This window comes from Aplidium turbinatum, chromosome 1, assembly GCF_918807975.1.
Source record: "Aplidium turbinatum chromosome 1, kaAplTurb1.1, whole genome shotgun sequence".
NCBI classification, from domain to species: domain Eukaryota; kingdom Metazoa; phylum Chordata; class Ascidiacea; order Aplousobranchia; family Polyclinidae; genus Aplidium; species Aplidium turbinatum.
The window spans coordinates 14,164,887-14,187,139 of record NC_137472.1 but is presented as its reverse complement, the minus strand read 5'-3'; the positions used below and the strand labels follow the sequence as shown (position 1 = coordinate 14,187,139).

Genomic DNA, 22,253 nt, shown 5'->3' with positions numbered 1-22,253 from the left:
CCGGAAGCACTAATAAAAAAAGACAGAGCAAAATGGAGGCAGTTCATATGGGAGATCACAACATGACCAATCTGTTGGAGAAGAAGGTTACCACATCTATGTAGTAGTATTGCCAGGGGAGTTGAAGTTACCATCACCCTTCTTTCCGCTTTTAAGAGTATGTGACGTCATCATATTGGATTAATAATAATAATAATAACAATATTGTTATAGCAGATCCAGTTATCGTGACGTCACACCGACGTTACTGTCTATGGAGTAGCGTAACCATGGAGATGGAGGGTCATCACTCAGCTTCTGAGACATGTGTGACGTCATCATGTATCAATAATAACCATAATATTCCATTGTTGTGACGTCACAATGTCATAAAGGGGAGCTGTATCTTTCGACTCCTCATTATGCTATAATTATTAGCAATCGTTTTAAGAGAAAAGCAGATACAGAAGACGAAAAACAAGTTGTTTTGATTTTACAAAAGTATGTTAACGCAGCATACCAGGGTTTTGACGACCCCAGTTCATATAAGGTGTACCACCTAATCATAATGAAATACATCACGTCCTGAGAGATATGATGAATCATTTTACCATTTCACCGAAATGTATGTTCTTATAACAACAACTGTGACTTGTTGAAAGGCTTTGCGGTATTAAAGGTGAGAAATACGCTGCTGCTGCACGATTTTATAGCAAAACTCGAAACAAAACATCAAAATTTACACTTGTAGAAAACTTACCTTGCCATAAAACAAAACTTGTAACAAAATTTAAACTTTGTGTTAGTATGTGTTCCAAACTTTATAATTTTTTAAACTATTACAATTAATTTTATTTTCATTCTATTGTGGTCAGTTTAAAGTTACTTGGCTAGATATGGATTTTCATCTGCCAAATCATCACCAGTCAAGCAGATTTAAATAAAATCAGGACAACCTATAAAATTACTTAATACTAGATCAGATAGGTTTCAGGTTAAGCTTGTGCATACTCAAGATATGTTTCTATGCTTTGACAAAAACTTTTTCTGCTTTAAAAGTAGAAAAGCAAACTATTGCATTGAAAGCGGCAAGGAGTGCTACATAAAGAAAGCTTCTAATTGAAACACCGATAAGTTAAAAAAAAACTTACAGATCGATGTACAGATCGATGTCGCTAGGAGGAGCGTTGTGTTAGATTTAGCATGGGTATATTCAGACCGGTAAAAATCCCTTTCAGTAAAGAAGAACTTGGATTTTCTTTTGTTAAGGGTTCGGCACGTTTGGGCCCTTTAAGCCCACAAGACTATTGGGCCCTTTAAGCCCACTTTTTCCACGTGATACAACTTTTAATCAGATCCTAGATCTTACATGTACATTTTTTTACACTTAGATTATAACATGTGTTGTATGTTATGCTCCACTCACATATCACAACTCTCAATAAATTAACTATTGTATAAAATAGGTTACGCTGAATAATCTTAGGTTAAACTCAGGCTCAGCACATATGCTTATAAGTGCGATCAACTCCACTATCATAAAAACTGCAAAGCAACGAAACAGAGCCAGAAAGTAATCCAACGTAAAACGTTAAGCGAATGAAAAGCGTCTTAGAACGTAGACCAATGCCAAACGTCAAGGCCACGCAGAACGTAAGCTAACGTAAAACGTAAGCCAACGCACAAATAGCCTACTGCAGTTTGAATTATAATAGATGTAAAACATACTTACATCAATGACACATTTCACCCAATCATCACGTGACTTGAGGCTTGCGCAATTGAGTGCGTATATCCTCTCAGGCGTGTGTATGGTCAGACCGTAGCCTAAAAATCGATAAATTCAACTGTAAAATGTGATGTGGTATTTGAGTAATTTGAATAAGTTTTGTAAGCCTGTTGGTTATGATTAATGGCGGGCTAGCGACAATTCTGTACAAAAAACGTTGAATTTTCTGCTCAAAAATATGTAGTTGTAGCATATTACAATGTTTAAGTGATTGACTATTTTCAGTAAAATATCACCAAATCCAGCACTGTTTCAACGTTACTTTACAGTGTATGCTGCATGACCTATTGATGGATGCGCCTTTCTATTGAAGGGAGTCGCTTTGACACCACTCAAAGGCATTAGCCTGTGCCTAGACAAAATACTTTAAAGATATGCTTGAAGGCACATTTGGTTAAAATCTGCAACTACCAGATGTGGGCTTAACATGACTACCTTAACATAATATGTGAGTCCAGATGCTTTTATAGTACAAAGCTGCAGATAAAGTCGCAAACATCACACTGAATTAAAGCATTTAAACTTACTCCAAAACTGTGACAATGCTTTTTGAGTAAGACATTTTAGCATTTTGATTATCTACTTTTAAGACTTCCAGCCAGGAAATAGTTAATTATACGATATGTGCTACTGTAGCCTACTGTAGACTTAGCCCACGCACTTTCGAATAGCAAAATAAACAAACAAAATAAACACCCACTTCTCTTAAAAGTCACTCAGTCTTCTTTCAACTGACAAGAAACATTGCAGAAATATTCTTATCGATATCCCTGTATTCTTACCATCTACTTTGATACCGGAAGGCAATCCTTTCATTACTCCATATCCAAACGTACGAGAACCCAACGGAATGAATCCAAGGGGGTGAGCATCCAATGGGGCTGTGTAATACCACACCATGGTCCCCACAAGACTAAAATACCGCTTTCGAAACTTTTCTTGACGCTTGGGTCCTGTTTTGCTCATCCAACCCTCCTAGAATAATAATAATACCGCTGCAGTAATAATATTAACAATAAAAAATGATGATTAATGAAGTTAATGATAATTAATCGTGACGAAAATTATATTACTTTTAATATTAAGTTACAGTAAATGAACACTTTCTATTAATACTACACTTCCGTCACTATGAATATAAAGAACACTAAATTCTATAGATGTACTAACTTGCTGTTGAAATGTTTAACATTTGTTAATATTTATATTCTTCAAAGCCACAAAGCAGAGCACTCAGCGGTTTGTCATCAAGTGGTTTGAATCACTATGAGAAACAACGAAGTCCCATGTTTCCAATCCCTTTCAAATACATATTACGTTCTTTGTCAACGCTCACCCGAATTATTTTGGTGTTCAAGTATTTCTTCATTTGCTCGTCAGGAAAATTTTGAAACTTGTGGCGTACCATAGAGGCGCGAATGGCGTGATACCAGTCTACAACAAACCAAGATGAAGTATATGACCTTATGTAGTATTCGTTCTCACAAAAGAAAAAAGTTGATAACTTAGATGTAAAATGGTTGAGATGCTCAATCTGAATAAACAAAAAGCCCAAAAAGCAGAATCTAAACTGACGTTTGCAAACGCTTCAAATTGAATCCAGGAAATTTGCCATTCATAACACTAAAAATGAATATATAGGCTACTAGATAGATTCGTAGTGGTTTCTGAAAAGGAGTTTAGTTTCTCTGTGGTGGGTCAATCGTTTGAAAATTCCGTCACTGTAGTTGAGAGCCATGTTAAAATAAACTCAGTAGGTCTACCGATTAGCAAGGCATGTTATAGAAGTGTTTCAAAATACAGTAGAAAATAAAAATAAAATTGGTTCTCCAACAAAATACCATTCCGTATTCATCAAGTCTCATACCTAGCTTTTTATCTCATTCACCGCACATTTCCGTCGAGGCCAAAAATACCAGAAGCTATTTGCCACTATGTTATTGCCATTTATACACTGCAGACTTGCATTCTGCCTCCTTTCTTACCTGAGGCTTCTTTCGCGTTTTCTCCATAAAGAAACAAGTTTCTCCTCACGCCATCCTTCTCATAGGTAACTTGCATCCCATTTGTGTTTCCGACTTTTTCTGGGACCACAAAAATGTTGACAAGATTCTGTGTTGATAAAAATACATAATAGTGATGCAAAATATAGACTAGATTGAAAATGTTGTATGCGGTTAACAAACCAACTCACAACACAACTACAGATTGAAAATCCCGTCACAAGATCAATCTGTAAAGCGGAAGAACAAAACATAAATAACAATAATATGACAACAGGTTACAACCAGTAAACTTTCATTGTTCGAAATTTGTTACGTTCCGTCAAAGTCTATAGAAGTTAATTCAATAAAAAAGGAGATCTTTTTCTTTATATTTTGAATAAATTGTAAAGATTATGTTTCTGATGGCCAAACAAGATCTTATGCTTTCCATGAAACAGCAAACATCTAAAAAAGTAAAAGCAACAAAAAATGAAAAAAGAAGACGTGCTAGAGACTGAAATAAGATACCAAGTAAGATTTAACAAGGGGCTAAAATCTATGAACAGTGGAAAAAATGAAGGAACTAAAAATATCAGTTGACAAACTCCATACTCAGTGAAAGATAAAAAACAACGAATAGTTTTCAAGTTAATTGAATTTCTCGCTTCTAACGTGTTACAAATTACAAAAGCATATGCTACACAAGAATTCTTCTTACACAAAGTCAATATTATAAACCAGCTGCCATCGATCGATGAAAAAACCAAATAAATGACAATTAAAATAGCTCAGTTTGTTGAACCATGTACTTCTAGGCTTCTCTAGAAGTAATACATAGTCGAGCTTTTGACTTTGTGAACGGAACAGTAACTAGAGCAAGCGACGCTGGTTCGACTTCCAAGATATGTGCTTGGGCAATCCATTCAAAAACAACGTTCCATCATGCAGCACCTAGTGAATGGAATAATTTAATAGTAACAACACTTCAACAAGCGGAATCTTCACTCTGTCATGCTCGGTGATCGGGCCTGAGTAAGCGGTTCAAAGTCTTTACGTCTACAAGTATATGCGAAACTGCCAGGATAAAGCTCTCAAAGACGTTTTCTCAGTTCGAGGATAAACATTCTCATAATTAAAGACAATCTATCAAATATTCGGTTGAAATGTTGCCGTTTTTTTTTTGCAAAAATATTTACTTTTTTCAATTGTGTGTCAAAGTGCTTTTTAACCACTTACTCTGACAATGATCATGTCTTTTGGTGACTTGTCAGTGGATCTTATGTAATATTCCAAGACGCCTTCTGGTTCTTTCAGAACGAACTTACGCTGAAGAAATCTGAGCAAAGATGTGAAAAATATTATTTAAACAATATTACAAATCGTTTGCGTCATACCACGCTCACCAGGTGAATCAGAATGCCTACTTCTTTTCAATACAAAAACTTTTTTTTTCTGCAGCCTCTAAGAATAGTGCGTGAAACATTGCCAACATGGCGTAGCAAAATTATAGATCTTCTGCCCAAACGTTTATTCCACTACGACAAATCAAGCATTATCAATGATCTACTGTTTTGCAGTAGAAAAAGTAGAGGTGCGTGTCAAAAAGTCAAAAATATACCTTAAAGGAGCTGATTGATCACATTTTGCACGCAAAAGACATATTTTTGTTTCACTTTCAGTACGTCAGAAAGGCTAACACTTTTCTTCTCAGCTAGAGATGCCCTATCCAGGTAGGCTACGATTTAAAACACCTTTGCAGATCCTTTAAAAAGCCGTGTTAAAACTGACTCACTTTTTTATTACGTCAACACAATCATGCTGCACCAAGAGATTAAAACATAATATAGGGTTAGCAGTGCCCACATCTGTTTCAGGGCTTTATAAATATATATCGAAAAAAATTGATTACTAAAATTTCTAAATTTAAATTTCCAGCGTTTTACCATTATTTACTATCTCGTTATTACAGTAAAATGGAAACTAATGCATGGTGTACACGCAATGCAAACATATTGCAGAATAAACTTTCTTGTTTTCCACATTTTTCAACGTTGTCACAAACACAGCGTAGGCCTACTTATCGTTGTCTTTTCCACGTTTGAACAGAACACCGGACTTGGAGCCTTCGTTGTAGCCTTTTTGCTTATGAGTATCTTTGAATTCTTCTCTTTCGTATTTTGCTTTAATGAATTGCTCTAAAAATACACAATGCCAATAAGAATAGACCTTTCCCGCAGCTCTGTGCAATGACGCGTGACGTGGAAAACAATCACGCTGGCTGCTTCATTGGCAAGCACCGAATTGTTTATGAATGCTTGATAACTTGTTTAGCTGTTAGTAGAATCTTCGTAAAAACGTGAATTCAACGTTAAAAAGCAAGAAACTGACTGTTATATTTTATTCAAGTTACTCTTATACGAAAAACAGGGCAAGTGATTCAATGATAAGCCACTTATTAATGGGCTTTCGTAACTGCGTATAAGCTATGGCGCTTGAAAGAACTGCTGGTAGTGCCCCACTATCTCAACATTTTACAGTCCAACGCCTACTCTTTTCCGTTACTTGAAATAGCTAAATAGGCTGGGCAGGCTACATGTTTATACAATAAGGTCAAAATAAATGTCTATGCCCAAACTAGTTATTTTGACCATTTATGAAGGTGTATTTATTTATTTCAAGCAACGATATCTGATAATATGTAACTTTATAGAGATCTCACTATTAGCACAGTTTATTTACAATTGCTTGAAATGTGAATGCCCCAAAGAAATTGTAAATTGTGCTAATACTATGATCATTATATATCTTTTATGGATATCAGTTACAACGTTGTATGGGCTACAAAACGGTTAGTAAGCTATGGGAAGTTTCTAGAATCTAGATCAGGGCTTCCCAAACTGGGGGTCACGACCCCCAAGGGGTCGCATAACGAACTTCAGGGGTCGCAGAAAGTATACCAATTTGCACAAGGTAGGCTACTGCGTATTAACAACAGGGACCCTGATTAACAATATTAACACTAGCGTGCGAAATGCTGTGACAGTTATTATCTTTATTAAGAGTCGGGCACTCAATAGGCTGCCCGCATTTTTGAAAATTTATGAGGTGAAATGGAATCGGAGTTAAAAACTCTTTTACTGCGTCACGAAGTGAGGTTGCTTTCAAAAGTCAAAGCTTTAAAATGGTTAGCCAATTAGCGTTGAAAACCGAAATCGTGATTTTTCCAACAGAATAAAATTCAGTCTTGCTCCACCATTTTGCAATGACTTCTAGCTTTTGAAATTATGCAAAATGTCAGATTTGCTTGAAAAACTGAACGAATTTAATTTGTACCTCCTAGGAGAAAACATCAATATTTAGCATTGACATCTAAAATTGATGCGTTCATAAGAAAATTGAACATCTTGAAACAAACATTTCAAAATGATTTGTCTAAAATGTTCTCACTTCACCTACCGTACCAGCCTAAATAACACTGAAACCGCCTTGAGACCTGCATTAACAAACACTGAGCCACGGCTGGACTTGCTTTGTTCACACTGAATAAATGTGTTTGCTTTTTTGTTTTGTTTCTAATAGGCTGCCCAGTGCCCATAGGCTTTGTTGTTATGGTCAGAAATAAATGAAAACAAACTGAACTGAGAACGGTAAATTGTTTTTAGTTTTCGCTAGATTTAAGCTTTTCAATAAATATCACAAATGTATATTTCCCATTGTTCATCGGTTTAATCGTAAGGGGCCGCGAAACGTTTTAGGAGATTAAAAGGGGTCGCGACCAAAAAAGTTTGGGAAGCCCTGAATTCTAGAAAGTATTTTAACAATTAGACTAAAATTGCTTTAAAAGCTGTAGCTTTAAAAACAGAGATTAAACTAGTTACAAAATTGAGCTGCGTCCCATTGTCAGTCATAGACAGTGGCGTACGCAGGGGGGGGGGCATTGGGCCATGCCCCCCCTCCTTAAAAATGGTTTAGTAGTTAACGACGTAGATTAAGGCATTTTATATGTTTTGCATTGCTCTGTCAAAGCAATCACTGTAACAATTTTGTTTTATAGACTAAGCCAATACGAAATACATGGCCCAATCCACCTACCCCACCCCAGGTATGCCAATGTAGAATAGTTTTCTGTAAGCCTATTATAGTGATTAGTGAGACAGAATTGGATAAAGTCTAAACTAAAACCATACTGGGATATCATGAAGACGTCTGGGATATCAATGGCCAGTGGCGTAGCCAAGGGGGGGGGGGGGGTTACAACCCCACTTTGGCACGCGTGTGACGTCACGATATTGAGAATGATGCTTTGTCTCTTTATGCTTGGGATGGATGCTTTCAGTCTAAAAAAAACTTGCCTAATTTTAAACAAAACTGCATTAAAAGAGCGAGTTTTGCCATTACCAAACATTCAAACATCTCAGCCAGGAATTAACAACAAGAAAACATAGAGACTTAGCTTTATTTCCGAAAAGTGCCGAAGAAAACATGATCTTATCCTTTTGCTATGCCACCTGACAGCACCATTTTACAGGAATATTTATACCCACATTTTTGTTGAAAATGCTCTCAGAATGCACCAAATTCAAAGTAATTTTTCAAAATTTTCTGGGGGAGGCCCCCCAGACTCCCCGCCGCTGGGTGTCGTCTTAAGCGAAAACGCTGTCGGGCTTCGCCCGCCGGTCGTCAAAGCCCCCCTTTCAAAATTCCTGGCTACGCTACTCTCAATGCCCCCCCCCCCCCTTGAGAAAATCCTGCGTACGCCACTGGTCATAGAAATAGTGTCATAAAACGCCATCTAAGCTACATTGGCCTATTTGCATGTTTAAGGTTTAACTTACGCATATTCAGAATAAGGAAATTTGTTAAAGGCATACTAAAGGAAAATTTCAAACCGGAATTAAGCATTAAAATGAGTAAACTGAACATTCAAGAATACATTTCAAAAAAAATTACCGAAAAAAAATTGTTTTCAATGGCGCTGGCAAGGCCCAAAGTCCAGTGTTTCATTTATTTTCATTTTTTTTAAAATGACCAAAACGTGCAAACACTGCTCGAGAATACGTCATAAAAGCCAGCAATAACAAAAGCCACGTTACCACATCTGATGTTTTGAGCAAACTGTCTGCTGTTTTGATGTTAAAATGTGCTGTTTTGATGTACATACATACATAGCCTACAGTCAAATCGCCCGCAGTAACAATTATTGCGTGATCGGTTGATTGCTAGCCTTTATGACGTAGACTGTACAGTCGCACGCTTTGTTGCTCAGGCTCAATCTCGTTTTGAAAGCTCTGACAAAAGCACGCGCACAATGGTGGTCAGACCGCAATGGGGCAAAATTTTATTGAAAATCGTTTTATGGTAGCATGTTAAACACAAAGAGCGTGGAAAATCGCCAAGTCAGGTTTTTCCTTTAGTACCCCTTTAAAAACAGTAGAAAGTTGACTGCATAAAGTATTTTAAAGTTTTATTTCCCATTTGTCACTTTTTAAACTAACATTTTTTTTTTGAGAGCTAAAATACATTTGTGTGCTTTCAAGCATCATTGTCATTAAAATAAAGTTGTGTAGAAATGCCTGCTCCTTCAGACGTTATTAAGAAGTAGCCTCCACACCACAGAGCTGTCGTGAATTTTGCTATTTGCAGTTACCGCTTTCTTTAAATGACCGGACAGTACTTGATTATTATCGCACTACTTCTGTTTTGACCTGGGAGCAGAGTGAAGTTCGATTTTGTTTTATTGTTCGTTTTTCTACTGTTTGAATGGTGTTACTCAACACTAACTCACCATCATCAATCACCTGTTCACAATAAAAAAGTTACTTCTCATGGAAAACTTTGCTTTTCAAAAACATTTACTCTATGAGCAAGAATACCTATGTCGGCAGTGTCGGCAGCAATGACCGAGTGGTTAGCGCGTTGGGCTCGCAGTCGAGAGCCTGCATGTTCGACTCCAGCCACCCGCACTTGCTGTTGTTTCTCTGGGCAAGCAACTTTACGATTATTGCCTCTACCCAGTGATCGATTTCGAGTAATGGGTAGTACCAAATTTAAGTCATAGAGTAGACAACCGGAAACAGACATTGTCGTCGGCTGCAGCGTGGGTCAGGTGTGCGTCGGAAGGCGTACACCGATGCATAGCGCTCAAGTCCGCTTTCCCGCAATGCAGGGTAAATAAATGAAAAAACAAACAAACAAACCTACACCCACCTCGAATTAACGTAGGATCATTAGGGTCTGGTCTGTGATAATATTTGGGCAAATACTTTTCAAACGTTTGGTTGACGACAATGTTTCCTCGACTTTGTATGAATTCGACTTGGCTTGTCGTCCATCTTTAAAAAGGACTGCTTTAAATTTGAGTTTTTTATGTAGATTTCTACTCTTACTTTATGTACATTGGAGATCTCTGACCACCCATAATCGTACAAGACGTGTTCAGAGGTGACAGTTTGTACAACTTCAAACGCAACAACCGTCCTACCATTGACATAAACCGAGCTGCCAAAGATTAAACTCTTTTCACCTTTTTACATTTTTTGATTGAACAATTGAATCCTTATCCTCAGACTGGGAAAGCTTGGTTGAGAGCTAATCCTAATAGTTTCGCATACTTGTAGAGGCTTTGAACCACTTACTGACGCAGGCCCGGTTACCGAGAATGACAGAGTTAAGTTTCCGATTGTTGATTGTTGAAGTCTTGTTGCCGAGCAAATATTTCATCCAATTGGTGCCGCTGAGTGGAGAGCACTTCTTGTAACGCTTTGCTCAAGCGCACACCCCGAGAGTCGAACTAGCGCCGCTTGATTTTAAAGCTTCTTCGTTCACGAAGTCATACGCTAACCAACCGAGCTAACTAAGTATATTTTCTTTAAAACACAAACTAAATGGAGTGCAATGAAAAGATAACTATATTTACATTTTTCTCGGTATGTTGACATTGCTAGTGTCATATTTATTACATTATGACTAGATAAATGCGTGATGACAACATCGGAAAATGAGCAAAAACAGGTTTGAAAAATGTATCATAAGTGATACGAGATAAACAAAGGGTTTATGGAATAAAACTCTGTACGAGCTTTCGAGTTAACCCTACCTCTTTACGAGCTTACCTTGATTGCAACATGTTTGCGTAATTTATTGCTTCGACTCACGGCTTTTGGAGTTAAGGCTAGCTATATCACATTTTGTGAGCAATTTCTAAAAGGCCTAATTTTGTTTTCTTGATCTTTTTAAAAGTAAAGAGCTGTAGCGTTTTGTGAGACTACTAACAGTTCGCATAACTTGTGTAGTTATTTTAGTTTGGTTATACATCACTTATATTTGATTATGTGACATCGATATGATGAATTATAATATAGCACATCATTTTTTAGTGGATCTGCACTTACAGTAGGATGGGTGAAGTAAGAAGCATTTTTTTTCAAATCTAACTTTAATCCTGGTTTTAAGATACAACAAAATTGAAATTTTCCTTCTAAACTTTTGAAATTTCCTTTTAATCACGTAGGCTACGGTAGATTGCCTGTTTTGCATTATAGTGGTCGAGATTTGTTTGAATTTGCAGGCAGTGCTCTATTGGTGCTAGTTATGCATGGAGTTTTACCATTTTTGTTTGCTGTATTATCAAGTCAAAACAACTGCAACAAGTTGCTCAAGTTTTTAGTAGCCTCAGCAAACGGTACAGCTCTTTAATTTTGAAAAAAATCAAGAAAACAAAAGTAGGCCTTTTAGAAATTGCTCACAAAATGTGGCATAGCTAGCCGTAAATCTAAAGGCCTTGTTCTACTGTATAATATCTGTTCCATCAAACAGAATTATTCGAATGATTGTCAAAGTATTTAGTATAAAAGAAAAAGAATACAAGCTGTCCAAAGCATATTTCTGTCACTTCTTCATTTTGGAGACGTTTCGAAACATTGACGTAATTCCGGTTTTCGAAGCTTATAATTTGCTTTCACTTGGAAGTGAAGTTTTGTTCTGTCTAAGCTAAAACATCAACTGGGTGCCGTTAAACGTAGAGATGTCGTTATACTAGTTAGGAGGGTACCCAGACAGCAAAATCCGTAATTTTTACATTGATTCAACGTCTGCGGTTACAAAGCATTTTAAAAATTATGTTTGCATGAGTTATGCAGTTTGAAATCATTGAATCCTACAGCCAGTTAAAATGTTTTTCAATTTAAATACTTACATGTGGGTCCTGACAGCGACAACATTATTTCTATCCACGCTGAGTTTTTTGTGATATTTTGAACATTTCTTGCAAACGAAAACACCGAGGTTAAGAGAGACATATTCTGGGTTAAGGCTAAAGCATTCCGCACAAAGACAATTTTCTTCTTTTTCAACTTCTGTCTGAATCATTTTTTTTTGCCCAGATAGCAACAGCCAAAGTCAACGGCAGCTTTCCGGATGCAAGTAGATCTTTTCCTCAGTTCTTTTTGGCTTGTCCAGCTCAGTGGAAATTAATTTAATTCCAAAGTCAGTTCACTTATACCGCCTAAATTGGCCTTTTAGCTGATACTGTAGTTTAAACAATTCAGAGAATGTTTCATGAAAAAATAACACGCTAACAATCCTAAATTACATAAAATGCAGCAATTTTCTCTTTTCATTAATAGCTTACTTTTTAATAAAAGATTACTTTTTGCCCAATTGGTTACCTATTTAACCACTCAATCCATCACTGATCCATAGCGATCTATATACACAGGCTTTGACAACGTGCGAACTGGAGGTCTGACTGAAGACCAATGTAATTTCGACTTAGGACTTTTAGCTAATATTCGAGACCATGTTTTTAGACTCCTGCTCCACTTCAACACCAAAGTTTGTGACTCAAAATCCACTCCTGCTCCAAATATTTCGAAATATTGACTCCAAACTCCAATACGATTTCAAACGCAAAGCATAAATCACAATCCAGAATTTTTATAGTATAACACTTAGCCTATGCCTTCATGAAAACAAAATCATATTTTTCAATGAAAGACTTACTGCTTGGCAAATAAAACCATAGAAATACACAAAAATAACAACGGCGCCAAGTAGGCTATACAACTAAAGTATTTGTACGCCAAAAGTATCAACTGGCAAAACATCAAATTCTTGCTCCAATCCGGCTCCTGTTTTTGACAAGAATTTCGACTCCGGCTTCACTCTGACTCCGGATCCAAAATACTCCAAAACTCTGGCTCCTGTGCACCTCTGACCTCAACGTAGGCTATTATTTTTCTACAAATTTTAGTGGAAGTGAGGCAAGCTGTAGTTTCAGTAGAGGCGTTGAAGCTGATTTTCTATATTGAAACTGAAATAACTTCCTACTTTCACGATTAAAATACACTAGCTTGTGGTATCAGCATTTAACATTAGACAGTTGAATTTCTTTACGGTTTCATCATACGTCATCTAATTTTGTATGTTATCAAACATTTTCAGGACGTCTACACTTAAACCCTTTCTTGTGTTTTTAAGCAAACTTTCTTGTTTGCTTAAAAACAGCCTAAACTGAATATCCATGAACTAGAAAGGTAATATAGGCTGGCAGGCTGAAAACTATAAAGGTGTTCTAAACATATTTACACATTTTCATTTCGTTTCGATGCAGACTTTCTTCATTTTGAACCATTTTTCACAATACAAAATATTGCTTTTTACCCCCTACATAGGCTTCAGGCTTAGGTTACATCGGATCGATTGTGCATAACGTCTTCTTCAACCAAAAGTTATTTGTTACTTTCCCGTTCCTGTAAATTAGCGTCATCCCTAGTTTTTGTGGTAGGCTATGTCACTAAATATACCTATGCATATACCATAGATCGACTAACTCGTTTTTGATGCAAAGTATATACAGTATAGCATAGCAGGATGCAATTATTACATATAACTTTCCATAGGATTCTCCCCCATCAGTAACGTTGGTAGGGGGTTTAGAAGGTACTTTTGCACCGTGAATGATTTTTGAGGTCCGAAGGACCGAAGCGTTTCTAGAGGGGCCCCAATATGTTTAAAAAATGCCTGCATTTTGATATTGTGCATGTTTTTGCGGTGTCTTGTTTTAGAGGACCGGATGCCATTGGTACTGGGCCTAAATGAGCATCTCATTAGCCTTAGCCCTAATGCTCTGGTAGATATCTCAATCTCAATGGCCCTTACTATCACTGTTTCAGCTAACAAGACATAAAAAAGGCCGATTTTGCTAGTTGGGGTTGCATTTGAACAAGTGCAGTGTGGTAATTGCAGAAACGACTGATATAAGCCTCAAGCCTGGTCTTCCTTGCTTCCTGTCTGTTGTGGAATTTTGTTTTTTCATGCTGCTGTATTATACTTGTGCTGTACTATCCTCACAACAGATGAAATAAACACTTTTTTTTATTCTACTCTGAAACATAGCTAAATTGTAACTTCAGTCTTGCTTGCTCATCTTAACGTTCTGCGGCTTAACTTAAAGCAGCTTAGTACGTAGGCTGCGCATAGGCTTCATTGCATTACATGATTATTCCAAGCATCCGGTTTTGAATTAGACTAGCACACTTTTACGAGCGTGCTGTTTGTCATTCAGGATGAGCAACTGTGATATCATAGACCGGGAATTGCAACTCATATTCATGTGTTTCTTGTTGACAGAGCTAAAGCGTATAAACATGTGACCATTGCGTCAGTTGAATGTTGACCAACCCAGATCAATTGTGAAAAAGTTTCTCTGCACACAACAATGCATCACACTCGCTAGTCTCAGAAAAATTATACTGGGATTAAACATACAAAAGAATCTGATGCAAATTAAAGAACACTAACATAAAGTACAGTGAATGAAATATAAATTCAGGTCAAAGTCTTGTCATATTTGCAAATTTAATTTCGTTGCTCGCATAAGCATTTAAATTTGCTTGTGACTTGGAATGTGGAGCTTTTGCTTCATACTGAAAGCACTTTTCGTTGCTAAATTACTTTTCTTGTGGTAAGATGTTGTTAGACGTTGAATGAACGTAACCAATTGGGCACATGACTTGCTGACAAATGACCATATTAAGCAAGCTAACATTTATGCCCAAAGCGGACTGGGCTGTATTGTAATGACGTATTGCCAAAATAAGTAACTGCAAGGTTAGAGCTGAAAGACTCGCAACGATTTCCAAGAAACAAGTTGAACAAGAAGTTTGCTCTTACATCTATGATTTCGTCATCGAAAACTAGGTATTAGAGTTGCAAAGTTTTGGTCTAAACAATATCCTAGCCAAAGTTTGAAAAAATGAACAAGGTAAGAAAGTATTCAAAATTCAAACGTCCCCAAAAGTTTCCGAATATGCAGCATGAGTGAAAAATAAGGACATTTAAAAATTGGTTGTGCTTTATTTGCGTATTAGCCTAAAGCAGGGATGTCCAATTGTCCAACCCGTGGTCCGCAGGAAGGTTCTCCGTGGCCCTCGCGGTATTTTTTTTGAAATGACTTATATTTAATTATCAACTTAATCGCTTAGGTATTTATGACGAACTTACATTCCTAGAAATTGGCATTTATTGCTTGCTGCCTGTCCAGTACAACTGTTCAAGTTAACTTTATTGCATCACAATGCACATTGCACATTGTTACTCATCACATTTTTCGCATTGTTATGTCCACATTTTTTACACAATCGTAGTCATGCTTCAAGAGTCAGTAATATTTCTTGCTTTCTTGCTTCATTGAGGTACATCTGACATCATCAGAAACTCGTCGCAAAACGCGCTTAGCAGTGAAATAACTTCTGGTGACGTGTGGTAAAAACTTTGTTGACTGTACTATACCTTGGTGTGTTTATTGTTCTTATAATTATAAAAGAGGATAATACACATTTCTAAGATTAAAATTTTGGTGTGAGGGTTTTGTTTAGAAATTATAAGACAGCCATTTCTAAGATTGTAAATTAGCAGTAAACACTCAAGTGGCTCACGCACTCATTCGTAAACCGCACGTGGCTCTTTGGCCAAAAAGTTGGACACCCCTGGCCAACAATGATTCTCTGTGCGTCGTTTGAAATTTCAAAAAGCATTTTTTTCGTGAAGTTGATTTGAAATTTTTCTGAATTATGAAATATCGGGGATGTTAGGGGAGGGGTATGGGGGTCACCAATACCCTAAATTGTGCAATTCATGCCCTTGAGACTTTTCTGCTTTGAAAACTCGCATGCAAGACTAGAAATAGCAGGGACATTCCAAGAATACGTATTAATGAAGTTGGTGTTTTTCAAAACATTATCACCAACCAAGTATTAACAAACGCATTTATGACATCATCAGCGTCTTCCGGTTACATCAGAGTTTTGATCGTTTTTTACCGTCCATCTTTTAGTTGTCAGGTAAAAGAAGAGTTTGCTGTTTTGCGTTTTGTAGAGGTAAACAGAATAAAAATATAAAAGACACCAGACTAAAGACCTATTTCGATACAAATTGAAATAAGTGAAAGTAAAATATTCCATGACTCTGCAAAAATCACTTATCTAAGTTGAAGTAAGAACTGCCAGCGATGTGCTCTACTCCTGACCAAAGTCTAACTGCATTTAGGCAACCGAGGCACTTGATTCATAAATTAACATCTGAAAGTGTAGATGTGGAAGGATAGAATGCATAGAAGCCCAAATAACATAAAGTAGCACTAGGTTCCAATAATTTCGGTAAAAAGTTAAACCTGCTAACCCTCTGCAAAGAACCACTATGCTGAGATATTAAATTCAGAAATGCTGTAGGTAAGCAAAACCTATTAATTCTAATCACTCATTCTTTTGGAAGTGCAAACAAAGTTATATTGTTAATGATTGAACGGTCTGTCTTAGCTCACGAATAATGTCCTTTGCATGTGGATTCAATACCGCAAGATAGGCTACCACGGTGTGTTTAAATTTTCCAAACTGAAAGTGAACAGTTAAAGTCACTTTATAGAATTGTTTGTTCAAGAGTTGTTTACTCCTGGGCAACGGGCATTGCCTGTTAAATTACCTAACTGCTAACTCTATCTAGCTCGAAGATACATTCAATGAAATCACACATGTTCGAGAACCTGCCGCGTAGGCTACATGTAATTTGTTTTAATGAGCTTTTGCAGCTTTTAAAACGGCTTCCGTTCAATATCTTATTCAAATAGAAGTATTAATTTTATTTTATTTCAACCAGATAGTCAAGATACTGAGAAACCGCCTCGTCCGCCCCGATAGCTCAGTTCGTTAAGCTCCCGAACTTGTGCACAAAGAAACCTCAAGATTGAGCGGTTCTGGTTCGACTCTCGAGGTTTGCGCTTGAGCAACGTATTCAAAGCGCTGATCTCCAATTCCATTCAGCGGCAACCACTGCAGGCCTATAAAATAATTCACTGACACTTCGATAATCGGAAGCTTCAGTCTGCCAATTTCGGTAACATGCCCAGCGTCAGTGGTCCAAACTTTTTTTTCAGTCCAAGGATTAAAATGCTAAACCAAACCAACTTGTGCAGTGGCTTAAATGTATTATAAAAATAAATTTATAAAGTGGCAGATTCTCTTCTCTGTAAATTCGATCGTTCGGATACATCTTATTCATGGATTTTTATGTAACATCAGTTGCTAAACAATGAAAGAGTGGAACGCAGGTCTCAGACGGAAAACATTAACCTTTATAATGTATTCAAATGCGAAATAGGCTACGGTATTGAGTTTGTGCTGGCAGTCCATGGGTTCCCAATTGAGGTTCCACGGACCTTTGAGTTTTACTGTGAACTATAGAATGGGTCCATAAATTTTTTTTGAATAGCAGGAAAGTGATGTACAATAGATGGGAAACGTCTTACTTTGAAATAATGTCGCTCTTAAAAGAATAACCTCTTTAAAAGCTCTTAATAGAATAACCTATACTATAGGTCAGGGATGGCCAAATAATTTTGGCCATGATCCACTACCGCCAAATCTGACAACTTAAAGATCCACAATAAGCTGAAGATGTGCATTTTTCCTTTTGTAGGCCATCATACAAAAAACATGCAATTATTTGTGTACATCTAAAACAAAGCGTGTGCTGTAACAAACAGGCCTGGTATTAGTGAGAAAAATGATGAATGGGCTTTGATTTCACAATACTATCGAAACGTGGTTTCTTGCTACTTATAGCGATTCTTACAGGTTACCCTGATAAAAGCCTTAAAAATAGGTCTTATAGACTAAAAAAAAAATTTAAGCAAATTTTAAAATAAATAGGCTACTTTGAATTTTTTTTCAGAGACAACTTGACAGATCTACAAAAAAAGTTGAAAAGATCCGGAACCGGATCGCGATCCGCCATTTGGCCATGCCTGCTATAGGTTATAAAAAGTGATTAGGCTACCTCTTTCCAGCGTAGCCTACAACACAAGGGTTTGTATGACTATGTAGGCTATGACTATGAGATCTTTACCCAACCCATCAATGCATTGAACTGTTTTCGTTTAACATCGTGAAAACACGCAAACACAGTAGTTATAATTGCACCTGATATTCAAACTTTCACAGAAAAGTTCGATTTAACTCGACCTGCTATCAGACGGAAAAAAAAACCGTTCCCTTCACTAGCTTTAAAATTTTACATAGAAAATGTTCCTACTAAAACGCTGGTTTGTCCTGACTTTTATTTTTTGCGCATTGTTTAAACCTGATTTGGTTATTCTTGGAAGATTGTGTGCGTCACAATAAGCATTTTGTCACCGGTTGTGCAGAAAGTTTGTCTAAATTCCATATTTTGGTAATCGTCGACAAAATGACTCATAGGCCTATTGCCTTTCCCATTGTTTACAGTTTACACAGTGACCGCGCTCAACCGCGAGTCAAACGCATTCACCAAACAAAAAGTTTTTGTCCTGTCAAGTGGTAATCCCTGTGGGACCATATTGTTTGTTTACACTGCCATTTCAACGCTGTTGTAAAAAACACATTCTAGGAATCTAGGTGAAGTTTATTGTTACGCATCTTACAAAAACAGCATTATTTCTAAATGCGAGTTGCTAAGTCTTTCCGCTTTGGCTTCAGCATGTCTTTCCCAGCGGAGAAAGGTCTCTCCACCGCAGCACTGGAAGGAATGGGGCTTGTATTTAATGAACACACGTTTTAAATTGGCACGAAAATCCCAAGGACTTGTTTCTGTCTAAAAAACGGCTTTAACAATTGTCATTTCTTTTCATACCGACGTTTGATGCGATGACACCGAAGTCGGGACTGGTATTAGGGGTGGGCACTAATGGATTCAAATCCTAAACTATTCGAGTCCAAAAATAAAATTAGGTATGTATCCCATTGATTTTATTACACGTCACATTTACGTTATTTATCGTTGATGGACTGAACCAGCTCAGTGACCGAGTAATTTCTGGATTCAGTTCCTAAAAAACAAGGCAATCATACGAAGGCTTATTACATCACAGCATACATTTGAGAACACAAAATATACCATGCCAAAGTTTAAACTAGTGGTTCAGAACCTTTTTAGACTCAGCTTGGTTGCAAATTAATGATAATGTTATGATTTTATTCATTCTCGCTCTAAAACAGCTAAGGTTTTTTAGCGACAGGGACAGGGCTCATTTTTAAATCAGGTTTACGATGTCATCACTAGGGCCATTTTTATATGACCTTAAAAAATCAATAATATGACTTTATTTTTTGGAAAATATGACTTTATATGACTTTATGTGAAAATCTTTATTTTTACATGCGAACAACGTCACTCACGGAACTAAAGAGTAAAACATACGCAACATAACAGTAATACACATCCATTTTTATTTTAAACCACTGTTGTAGTACAGTTTCAAGTAGTGTGGAATGTTGGAGTCTTTGAAGTTACGATTTGGACGTAAAAATGACTTTAGTAAGGAAAATGAGCGCTCCACAGACGCTGATGTGGGTTGACACTTCTGCAGTTTTGCATAAAGCGCTGGTGAAATGTCTTGTCTTTGTAGCTCCATAATTTGTTTCACATCGTTTTTGTCCAATCGCTTCTTTAATGTAATTTTTGAGCTCAAGCGGATCTTTTCCGAAATCAAGGGCATTTAGATCAGCATGGGCTTCTTTGATGGTGTACGTACAACTTTCCATTTTGAGTATTAAGTTGACCTCAATGTGTGACCTCATAAAATATAGGTCTGTGACTATAAGTGTTATGTAGGCTAATCCTACAGTTTGCCTTCGTTCAATCAGAAATTGCCTTACTTTCTTAGTGCTTAATTGCTTCACCGCTTAAATTGGTATTTTTTATTTAAAGTATACAACGGTATGACTTTATATCTCAAAAATATGACTATATAACTTAAAAAGCTGATTTATGACCTAACCAGGAAAATATGACTTTATATGACTTCATAACTTTCTTAATATACCTCATAGGGATGCGGTTTTTGCATTAAAATTGACTTCACGACTTACTGATGCATAGAAAAAAATATGACTTTAATGACTTTAAATGGCCCTAGTCATCACATTATTACCCGATTTATTCTCACTGCATTATGCAAGAAAGAACACAATCTGTACCGTTTTTAAAATCTTTGTTATGACCCCACCTGGAATCGATCTCATTCCCAAAAGTTGTGATTAATGACGCCTCCTGTGGCTTTGACCAAGTAGGTCTCTTCCTTCTATTGTGGTTCTTCCTGCATTATTGTGAGCTCACAATGCATCCATGTTTCAGTTGACCTTGTGTGCACGCATTGAAACGATAGACGAATATTAATAAATGCAACAAAGCAAAGCGAATGACACTGTACAATGATACAGCAGTACAATATGTGGATCATCTTACATGTACTAAAGGTTTTGGGGTCTTCAATAGTGTCTGGAGCTCTGTGGATTGGTCATTTTCTGGAATGATTGGTGAGACTTTGTCTGCGCAGGTTCGATTCAGGGTAGCGATAACAATAATGACTGTTCCATTGTTGTGCAACCTAAGATGAGCAAAAAAACTAAAATGGAACGCACTTGAATTGCATCATGAATATCATTGAAACGAAATTGTGTTTGACATTAGGTATATTTTGCTGAATCAGAAAACTTAGACTTTAATGGGGCAGAATTGTTGAGTGAGCTTGCATCAACAAATTAAAGGCAGAGTAGAAACAATGTATCACTTATTTACTTCATTTCAATGAAGGCTTTGACGATAAATAACAAACCAAGTAAAGCTGGTTCCTGATTGCTGTTCAAATCAGTTGCCACGAAGTTATAGCCTACGCAGAACAAGATATTTTGCACCGATAGTCTGTATTGGTTTGACGTCATTTGCAAACTGGCACTTTGAATTTAACAAGTTGTCAATTTCCGATGTATCTATTTTACAACAATGTAAAGAAAACTAATATAGAACAAGCCATCTCGAAGCAATATATAAACATGCGTACAAAGCATCAATATTACGGTACGTCATAAAATATTAGTTATCAAGCATCGTTTGTCATTAAATGTAAACAAAATCTTTAGTTTTAAAAATCGATGATCAACTTGTTCATGTGATTTGTTGATCACGTAAACCACAAGTAATCCCGAAGACATATTTGCATCTGCATGCAAAACATCAGTATCGCGTTAGAAAACCTTGTTAATTACGCTTGTTTTTTCAATATCCATGAAGAACACTTTAAATTTGACTAGAGGTGATCAACATGTTCATGTGATTTGTTGCTCATGAACTTTGTGCTTGCTGCATTTGGATGCGTATCAATGACGGAATCTCCTTTATCTTTCTTGCTAGAAACGACGAATATATCCAAGGATTCACTGCGCTGTTGATCGGGATAAGAAAGATGGCAGTTATCGGGTACGCCATGCCTGGTATTTCAAATCCACCAAACGACAGGAAGGACATAATGCAAATAGGAATCCAACACAAGAAATCGGTGATCATAATGCGCATAATTGTTCCCGATAAGTCTTTGCTTCTTTTGGCTTGTGCTTGATTGACGGTGTTGACATTGCCTTGTCTAGGTGCAGCTATAATAATAATAATAAGTGGAGGTTGAGTATATTACTTTGTTTATATTTATGTAAATTAAACAACAAGTAAGCAAACCCAAGAAAAACAGAACATACAAAGCAGTCTTTGGCAGGAAGATTGTTCGTGGAATTAAAATAATGTTTAATAACTAAATTATGATCAGAAAATAATACTAGTGGACCAAGATTCGATTCCATGTCGGATCATACCAACAACTTTAAAACCGCTACCAATTGTGCACCTTCTTAAGAGAAGCAGAGCGAACAAGTCGTTATCTCGTTAATATTGTCTTACATCTTAAATATGATAAAGCTTTGGTAGAGATAAAGTAAACAATATCACACCAAATCAGAAGAATCGGTTTATTTAAATACAGAGCTTTCGCCACACAAGTGTGGCTTCATCGGTATAAACTTATTCAAATAGAATCACGAGTATATTCTATTTGAATAAGATTGAATATTTGAATATTTTAAAAACATTGAATATTTGAACAAGATTGAATATTTGAATATTTGAACAAAACAAAATAACTT

General features: G+C 36.7%; 1 protein-coding gene across 1 annotated transcript in view; it reads right to left on the bottom strand.

Annotated features, from left to right (window-relative positions):
• Positions 1 to 12,299, bottom strand: part of LOC145773328 (uncharacterized) — a 30,916-nt gene extending 18,617 nt beyond the window's left edge. The window contains exons 1-8 of the mRNA XM_082584797.1: positions 11,948 to 12,299; positions 9,961 to 10,085; positions 5,831 to 5,948; positions 4,990 to 5,089; positions 3,754 to 3,880; positions 3,105 to 3,202; positions 2,551 to 2,743; positions 1,712 to 1,806 (exon numbers count right to left, since the gene is read on the bottom strand). Coding sequence (XP_082440923.1) covers positions 1,712 to 1,806; positions 2,551 to 2,743; positions 3,105 to 3,202; positions 3,754 to 3,880; positions 4,990 to 5,089; positions 5,831 to 5,948; positions 9,961 to 10,085; positions 11,948 to 12,120 — 1,029 coding nt within the window. The 5' untranslated portion in view covers positions 12,121 to 12,299. The remainder of the gene's footprint in view (positions 1 to 1,711; positions 1,807 to 2,550; positions 2,744 to 3,104; positions 3,203 to 3,753; positions 3,881 to 4,989; positions 5,090 to 5,830; positions 5,949 to 9,960; positions 10,086 to 11,947) is intronic.
• Between the last annotated feature and the right edge of the window lie 9,954 nt (positions 12,300 to 22,253).